Source organism: Branchiostoma belcheri, unplaced genomic scaffold (genome assembly GCF_001625305.1).
Source record: "Branchiostoma belcheri isolate BF01 breed outbred unplaced genomic scaffold, Haploidv18h27 scaffold64, whole genome shotgun sequence".
Lineage (NCBI taxonomy): Eukaryota > Metazoa > Chordata > Leptocardii > Amphioxiformes > Branchiostomatidae > Branchiostoma > Branchiostoma belcheri.
The window spans coordinates 1,321,059-1,331,043 of NW_017804287.1; the positions used below are offsets into that span (position 1 = coordinate 1,321,059).

Here is a 9,985-nt window from a genome sequence, read left to right on the forward strand (position 1 = left end):
TTTGAGGTAAGACATTATGTGTTCCATTCACTGCAGTTCTGGTAACATTTTTAATTATTAAGCTCTATCTTAAGTGGGCAGTTGACCTTAGAAATGAGTACCAAGCTTTGGTTAGGGACACCCTCTCAGATACAGTTTAAAACTGAGGAAAGCCACATCACAAGTATGATAAAGAACCCACTACACTTATTGAAAAGAGAAGGCAGCCATCCCGGTGTAAGGGTTCAAACCTTACAGTCTGGTTGAGATATTTTATCAGTATTGCCATACAATTGGGTCTGGAAGTTTGTATCATGGAAAACTCTGTTTGCCCACAGGTGGAGTGGAAGACATCCAATGCCTCCAGGAAAGGCTATACCCAGATAGGATGACTAGACAAGCAGGACCAGGAGAGACTACTGTCTGACTCAGAGGAGGAGCAAGAACGGACACTTGAAGCTGCCGGCTTCTCCCAGGGACTACTCACATCAGTGCTGTAGGGGACAGGTCATTAATGAATGTGGTAGGGGGAGGGCTGTACTGAAAGATTTCTTTCTGTGTACATACCAGTGTTCTAGCCAGCATTCGTCTATCCTGCTACTCTATTTGACAGACAAATTTCCCCAATCTGTTGTCTTTGGCAGACAAAAATCGGTGTGTAATGATATGGAAAGAGCATGCCCCAGACCCCCAACTTGCATCACATTGACATGATGGAAAATTGAAATGATGAATGAAAAAAAAATTCATGCTGACGAGAACACTTCTGATGCACACATCGATTTTTTTTTAAGGTCTGTTTCCTAAGACATTTATTGTCATTTGTAACATGAAAGTACAGTTATTATTAGATTTTGCAGAAAAATTGAATATAGATCTATAAAATGAGATGTACAAAACTTGATGTACCATGATATTTCATATGAAATAAGGAAAAAACAGTGGAAATAGAAATTGTTATGCTGCTATTGTGCATAAATACACTCAGTGTTCGAGAATTCTGCTGGTCCACGTAAAATTCAGGAATTTTTTTTTCTTGTTTCTCTTAAATGTATGCAGGTACATGCACAGGATCATGAGATTTACTTCTAGTAACTGTATATATATTCTTTTATTGCCAAATACAATGTATACGGTAATATACTCTGATTCCTGATTTTTTTGGCCTTTACTATTTACTATTTAGATGTCACTGTTTACTTATTCTGCTGAATTAGATGAACTTTTAATGTACTTTTGAACATGGTATAAAAAAACGTGACAGTGCTGCTAAAGCTACCACAGTATCCGCCATTCTGGAAAAATGCCTCCCATTAAGAATTTTTTTCCACATCCACGTAAACTGGCTAATGTACACGTTCTAAGTCTACTGCACCTCTAGGGTGTAAATGTGTATATAGCTGTTATGGAATTTAATTGTACTTGAATGTATGAGATGGCTATTTGTATAGTCTTGTAATTTTGATCAACAGCAAAGAATAAAGACTATTTGTCTTTGATTTCGTCTTCAACTTTTTCTTGTTAACAATCTAGCCAGGCCTAGTATAATCTTACGAAAGGCACAAACTTAATCCTAAAGTTCAGCCAACATCAGTGAAAAAGCAAAGAAATTAAATACATGAAAAAGGGAATATTTTAAGGCCACTCATTGGTCAAACCTTCAATTGCCATTCTCTCATTGGTTGAAACGCCAATTGTGATGGATAGGTCAACTCACCTTAGCTAGAACACATCTGCCTCGTGACGGAATAGTACACATGGACTTTGGACCCGTGTAACTTCATTCAGTCTACAGAAAGCAGCAGTTACCGGCAGTCCCCTCTCCCAACATGGCGGACAGAGCGACCATCAATGTTGTTATTTTGGGTTTATCGTTTATGTTTATTTTCACCGCCTTCAACACTGCTGGAATGATTGAGGTACGTGATGAATTTATGGTACATTCTTGATCTGACCTTACTAATTGAGCGGGTGAAACACCGGCATCTAGCATGCCAAACTTTGACCTTGGGCCTTCAGGTTAGGTGCCGGCCAGGTCACCCCGATAACTGCACACGTCGTGTACGATGGCAAATTAAAGGCATCCATGTGATAGTCAGAGAAAGGCCTGTCACACATTCACGAATTTGGCCGCATACGGTAGGCCGAGTGTCCCTTCGCCAAGTCGGAGTAAGTCGGCTCAAAGTCGGCTGTGTCAGTGGACTAGTGTTCAATTTACGTACGTAATGTTCGGCAATTCGGCTACTATTCAGCTTCGACAACTGCAATGATAAAACTTTATGTTGTATCCCTTCTTCCACAGTTTAAGTTGTTTTCAACATACCTACGAGGAAGGAAGAACTTATACGACATCCGTGAAAACGGTTTTATACGTTCTTCCTTCCTATGAATCCTCGTATGTATGCTGAAAACAACCTAAACTGTGGAATACTGGTGTTCAGCTGTTTTCCTCCCTTTACAGGAAACCGTCATTCAAAGTGTTCAGGAGGAAGGAAAGTTTGATGGAGGCAGTGGTTATATCAGGTATATACGAGTACCGATGTATTAAGGCCGGGAATATTATACATGTGGACAATTGCAAACGGAGAGCATCTTTGTCGTCCATGCATGCATTTTCTCTAAATAAAAATGACACTATATGTATATTCAAATACAAATGAATGTTGAAGTAAGATTGTTATGGTCCTCTCTAGGTCACAACTAATATACAACGACGTCTTGAATAAGGTGACTGGACATGTAATGGTGCCTCTCTGACACACTAGTTATATATTTATACCTCCACTACAGTTTGGCCATCATCTACACAGTATTTGCCATGGCTAACTGGGGAGCCCCGTCTGTGGTCAGTGTGTGCGGACCTCGGAACTCCATGGTCATCGGAGCGGTCATGTACTGGTGAGGCCTTGAGACTGGCTACACTTCCTTCCTTACAATATCCTATATCTCAAGTGAATCCAATAACGCGTAGGACATCAAAAATTATTATTAAAAAATACAGATACTCCTGACAAGATGCATTTAAAAGGATTGCACACGAAAAGGGTAAAAGTAGAACGATCAGGGTAGAACGGCAGTATGCTTTAAAACTGATGCTATACCAGTCATGCAAGATAATGTAAACATTGTTTCTCTATCAATATCTGGCATGGTGTCGGTGACTTAGCTAATTATTTACGATGGACTAAGATCATTTCTTCTTGTCTTTGCAGCCTCTTTATAGCCGTGTTCATCTACCCGATGGTCTGGGCTCTGTACGTGGGGTCTGTGTTACTGGGACTGGGCGCATCGAGTAAGGCTAATACATGCTGTAGTTAGATGTCCTTTATGTCAGGTGTGTACATAGAACTGTAAAACAGTTAAATGACTTCTGTTTCTTCATTAGCAATTATACTAATTTATAGCAAGGCTTGATGATATTTTTAATTTAAATCCTGATTTTGTACCAGTTCTTTGGACCGGAGAAGGTTCATATCTAACGCTGAACTCGACACCAGAAACCATCGGACGGAACAGCGGCCTCTTCTGGGCACTACAGACTAGCAGGTGAGATCAACCTTCCTGGATAGTGTTGTACATTGGTGATATTTTACAGTCTAACTGTTTTACATTCTGAGGGGTTGCGACGATAAACAAAATAATGTTCTCTTTCAAACATTAAAAGCTTAAGTCTCCTGCAATACACAGTTGTTGGATTTGGTTTTCTTTCATTGTCCTCCAGTTTTCTGTTTGGGAACGTTTTTGTCTGGCAGGAGTTTACAGGAAAAGAGATCATTGATCGTGAGTCGCATTCTTTTTATTCTACATATTAACAATTTAATATTGATGGTGATTGATGCACAGTTTGTACAGATAAGAGACGTGGTTGCAGTTTTATCATGACCCGCTAAGTGGTGTTCGCACGCATATGCATGTTTTCACCTTTAATCTTCAGCCAAAACCCGAATGCAAGTGTACGTAGTGAATCAAACATACACAACATGACTACTAGTGTTTTTAATGATGGCACGGCAGTGCAGTTTTGCCATAACCTACTAGGCGTGCTCTTACCTGTGCTTATACATCTTATCTCCAGCCAAAACCCGTATCCAGGTGTATGTGTCACTACTAGTGGTGTCCTGTGTGGGAACCCTCATGTTGTTCACACTGAGGAACAAGAAACCAGGAGATTCAGCGTCTCTGAATGTCAACAGGTTTGGACAGGGACTTTATGATTGTGTTTTTAATAAATTACTGTTTTTAAACAACTCAAGGTCCAATTTAGTCTTCTTGAAATAATACGCATCTGATATGTGATGGAAATGTTCTTTCAAACAGTGAAAACGACGTCGAGACTAAAGAGGGACCACTGCAAGCTTTCAGTAAGTTGAAATCCAATTTCATTGTTGTTATGTGGTAGCCTCCAAATATTGTTGTCACTTTTTATAAATTTCGTTTATTCATACATATACGTACATATTGAAAAGTAATTCAGTATTATTGTTATCGAACGTCATAAAATGAATATTGTTTTACAGAACGGTCTATACAACTTTTCAAAACGAGAGAGATGCTTCTTCTCGGGATATGCTTTGCATACACGGGTAAGATTACATGATTACAGGTCCTACATGTATATACATTACGTCCTGGATTTCAGTATATATGTGTTCTGCTGAGGTGCTCCTTTAATTTAGCTTTAAGTTGGGTCATGTTGATTTGATTATATATGAATATATGGATGACATCCGCGCGCGCATGAATTCTCGTCCGCGACTTTTTCTTGCCAAACTTTTTTTTTTTATTCGCACGCTCGCATCAGTTTTGGGGCTCCCAGAGGATGTCATCCATGTAATCAAATCACTGGCCTTATCTTGATTATATGATAACGAAATTATTATGAAATTGCATTCTACTTTTTTTCAGGATTGGAACTGAATTTCTATAGCGGAGTGTACGGTACATGTATTGGGAACACAAAGGCCTTTGGTGACGAGGCGAAGTCTCTCATAGGAATCTCAGGTGCTTTCCTCGGTGCAGGAGAAATTATAGGTAAATAAAAACACTATACTGTCAGATCATACCAGAAAACAAACTAGCTTTCTACCAAAAGGGAAGCAGTAACATAGACTGATGGACATTGGCTGAACGTTTTAGTTATACTTGCCTTTATTTATGATTTAAAAAAAAGAAACACGAAAAAATGGTTGTAATGGAAAAAAATTATACAACTTTCTCAAATAAACTCAGACAATATCTGGCTAAATTACAAACCGTCAGTTAAGAGCCTCTAAAACCCTGTGTAACTGATGCTGTGTTGCAATGATAAAATTTGATACCTAGCAACTTTTATTTTGGGGCATTGTATACGTAGCAACTGCAAATGTTAGCATAATGACAAATAATTTGGATGGTCTATGCTTGAATCTACTGAACATTTTATCCATAAACATTCCTGACTCTAACGAAGGCGGAGCTGCGTTTGGTCTGAGCGGGAAGTTAGCTAACCGCCACGGGCGCGATCCCATCATTCTGCTGGGGTTCCTGGTCCACACCACGGCGTACTATCTCATCTACATCAACCTGCCGCAGTCTTCACCCATCACAGAAATCGTCACTGATGCCAGCTACTATCCTGTACTCATACAGTCTAAGTACGTCCTCGATGTATATCTCAAGTGCATTAAAGTGCCCAATGCAGGGCCAGGGCTTGAAAAATAGATTTTGGAAAGGCAATATTCTAGTCACTTATCTACATACTACAGCACTATTCCAATATATCGGTATTTGTGGAGCAAACATGACGAAAATTGTGAAGAAAGCAGTTACTGGTAGAATCGCACGCGCGCTCGCGCGCACACATCATAACGACACACACACATGCGCGCGCGCGCACACACACACACACACACACACACACACACACACACACACACACACACACACACACACACACACACACACACACACACACACACACACACACACACACACACACACACACACACACACACACACAGACCATGACAATAATGTTTTTGTTCCACCATGATAGTAAGTACGTGGCTGTCCTGTGCGGTTTCCTGCTGGGACTCGGTGACGCCTGTTACAACACTCAGGTGTACTCCATCCTCGGCTCCCTGTTCTCTGAAGACAGCGCGGCGTCGGCATTCGCTTTATTCTTCTTTACTCAGGTAACATATTGGGTTATTCAAACAATAATAGCTTGAACGCTTTTCTGCTCTATGATTAAAAAAAGGAATTAACCTGTAAACGCAACGTTACATACTGAATCAGCCAGTAAAACAATGAATCTGTTATGTTCTCACCCGTTTTTCAGCAACTTTTGTTTGTAACAATAAATTGGAGATTTTAAACCTCTGAGAGGTGTATACGTAGTTGAAGGGATTGTATGAGGTAACTCAATCGGGTATTACACATGTAAAGTCATCACTTCCTGCATTCCCCCTCGTACTACCCACTTACTCCCACCCGGTGCGCTTAGTTCCTTTCAGGCGTAACGTCAAATACTAGCTATAGCATTCATCCACTCCCTGAAACTGGGCAAGCACACACACAAACCCACAGACACACCCAAAACAATGCCTTCTGTTACAATGCCTTCGACTAGGGTTATCTGGATTGCATTTATCCTGTTTCGATTCGGATTCTTCTGTTTTCCAGTCCCTGACAGCAGCAGCAGGGTTTTTCTACAGCACGTACCTGATTTTACAATGGCAGCTGCTCATAGTGGCGGTTTTCTGTGTAGCGGGAACACTGGCCTTCTTTGAGGTAAAATGTCTACAAGTCGCCTTTTTACATAATGACAACCGATCACAAAATAAAATAAAAATAAAAATAAAATATAAACAAAATTAAAACATGAATATGCACATATTTGCAGCCACTCTCTCATTTGTCACTCTCTCAATTGCTACGCTGTCATTGGCTGAACTGCTAATTAAAATGGACAGTCAGCATCGGCTGAAACTTGGCCCATCGACACTTTCGACTAATTTCAAGAGCCATGATTATTACATGCATTACAATAATATATATATATACATGAAAGAAATTAACTACTTGAATGAAGTATAGTAATAAAAAAGAATGCATAAGCAAAGTAGCTTGGTGTATTGATGAATGTATCACACCATTTGAATTAAGGTATACAAGATTTGTGAAAAGTACTCTGGTGTATCTTTGATCTCACCACAAATGATATCTTACTTACTACTAAAAATCTTGCTTACTACAAATGATACTTACTGTTTTCCTGACGTAGGTGGAGTGGAAGACCTCCCGTCCGTCCAAGGAAGGCTACACCCAAATCAACTGAGAAGTTTATTTATCATTAACATGATTATTTTCGTTATGAAAATGTAAAGGGTCATGATTTATCCCCGAATTTGGGTTGTCTAAAATATTCTTTAGGTTTGTTATAGTTTGTGTAAATTTAATGAGCACAAGTAAACAAGTAAAATAGCTGTGCAACTTGGGAACCATGAATAGCAAAGGAAAGTAAACATTTGTCCATCATAAGTGTTGTGTTTAGATTTGGTGAATAAAAAGTCTTCAAGTGAAAAGGTATGGTTCAACGGAGCCTTTTTCCTCGTTATTGTTGCCAGTCTTGGAGTCGATTGGTTAGATTAAGGCATGCCCATAACCAAGCAACCAGAAAAATAGAATGAAACAACAGAGCGTAAAGTATTATCTTCGCAAAGACAAAAGGAAGTAGAGAGACTACATTGATACAGATACATGTCGAAAAATTCATAGAGCTTAATAAGTATGCTTTGTGTTTTCACATTGGTTATGACCAAATTGCTAGCCTCTGTGAAACTTTGTTACTCCATGAACCAAAAGACAGGTTTATACAACCAAGAAAATATTTCATTTTACACCTCTCGTAGCTCCACCACCAAACCTGCGCATGCCGGAATTTTACGGGTGCGGCAGCGCCCCCTGTCCAGATGGCATGTACTGCAGGGAGGTCGACGATGGCGGATCGTTCTCCTGCTGGGCCGACTGACAACATGGCGTCAGAGCCGATATGATTGTTTGTTTGTGTGTGCTCTGTACCTTCAAAAATATCTTACTTATGAACACGCTTCAGTAGAAGTACAATTAATTAATTTTCATGGTTCTCAGTGGCCAATATCGAGATGTTGTCACATCGGCGCACCAAATCCGTAAGGTGTTTTTGGCAGACAGATTAGCCTAAGAGGCTCGGTGGGCGTCACTCCACCGTATAGGTGGGGAAGTCGTGTAAAGTGCCTTTCCTAAGGGCACAACGTCGGGCCACGGTGAGTATCGAACCCGGGACCTCTCGGTTCCGAGTCCAACGCTCTAACCGTTGCGCCACCGACGCCACGACGAGTAGAAGTACACGTTTGTCTTAAAACCATACTATGGACGTAAAATATACGTTTACAGTCATCTTTTCTGTTCTTTGCACATTTATGATGTTTATTTTCCTTCAGGTTTGCTTTTCATGATTCATGCATTAAAAGAGTACCACCACAAGTAAAAATACTTGTGGTGGTTTATTCTTAAGTTCGGATTTAGAAACACCTTCCAGAAACACCACACACAACTCAAGAATAACATCGGGTTAAAACATCAAGATAGATAGTAGATAGACTGGTGACCAAACCCATCGTCACTAATTCATCTAGACTGATAAGTGATAGAGTGACAGGAAACTGATAAGCTGATTATAGCATGTTTCTTTACAACGTACACAGTTACACGGATATTGTCTACATCAGTTCAGTAAGTGTTCGAAAAGAGAATGCATCCATTACAACTAGTGTCAGGTGATTCCATGACGAGGTGTAACCAGTTTTCTTCTGGCAATATTTACTGTACATATTGTTGAGTGTGTCTGTTTATGATGAATTTACAGTCACAACCATCACTAGCAATGAAAATTAGGTCAAATAAAGTTTCTGATAAGCACAAAACACATCTAAATCTCTCACATGCAAACTTGCTTTCATTTCTAAGCATATTTACAATGTATGAAAACTTAATTTTCTAAGTAGATTTAGCCCAAAATTCAACAGCCATGTAGCAAGATGATAATATATACATGATGATACAATTTGATAAGAACTTTATACCAAGTGGTGAGTCGTCGATACTTGTTACAACTATTACAGCAATAAAAAGTTTCTATGTATAAACAGACCTTTGGCTGATATATATATACAGTACTAATTAATGATAAATAAACAACTTCAATTGCACAACATCATCTGATAGTCAAGCAGGCCTTCCTGCTTTTTTTACAACCATGTAACCGCCATTATTAGTGTAGCAGTACAGCGCCACACATACACTCAGATACTTATAGATATATATGGGAATGCACGATATAGGTACCGTAAAATGCTGTTCTAGGAAGATTTTAACATGCGCCAGTCTAGAATAAAATGGTAAAATGGTCGGTAAGTTTTAAACTGTTCTAGGAAGTTTACAATGAGCATCTGTTCTGCTCTCATGCTGACATGTTGGGTCAGCTGTGACTGGAGTTTGATACAACCGAACCGTGTTAGAACCATTATACCACATTGAGATTCAAGAGGCATATGCATAGGACGAAAATACGAATTCGAAATGATTATGCATTGGATAAAATGCATATCCATTTTCAGACCTTAAAAGAGGTTGCTTGGCCTTCAGGATGGTATTCAAGGCCCTTGAATAGCATCCTGAAGGTCAAGCAACCTTAGGCCGTTCTATTCATAGCAGTGAAGGTTGTCACAGCTTGCTGCTGGCTTGTCAGACGGAGTATCAGTACATTTGCCAGGCCGGCAACGATTAACGGTGAATTAAAATAGGCCATAACGGTTAACGGAAAAGCCCTCTTTAAACAGATAAGGGTAATGGGGGAGGCTGCGCATCAGTGCATTTGCCTTTTGGGGGGAGTGGAGGAGGTTGGGCATCAGTGCGTTTGCCTTTTGGGGGAGAGGGGGAGGTTGGGCATTAGTACGTTTGCCTTTTGGGGGAGAGGGGGAGGTTG

At 39.9% G+C, this 9,985-nt stretch overlaps 1 protein-coding gene across 1 annotated transcript; it reads left to right on the top strand.

The window, feature by feature from the left end:
- The first annotated feature begins 1,780 nt into the window (after positions 1–1,780).
- On the top strand, positions 1,781–7,297 carry LOC109483315 (UNC93-like protein MFSD11). Its single transcript, XM_019786306.1, has 14 exons — positions 1,781–1,898; positions 2,441–2,502; positions 2,770–2,877; positions 3,192–3,271; positions 3,429–3,525; positions 3,701–3,759; positions 4,055–4,172; positions 4,297–4,340; positions 4,497–4,562; positions 4,885–5,010; positions 5,429–5,612; positions 6,014–6,152; positions 6,643–6,750; positions 7,244–7,297. Exons 1-14 carry the CDS (start codon positions 1,809–1,811, stop codon positions 7,295–7,297), a joined length of 1,335 nt encoding a protein of 444 aa, XP_019641865.1. The 5' UTR covers positions 1,781–1,808.
- The last annotated feature ends 2,688 nt before the right edge of the window (positions 7,298–9,985 follow it).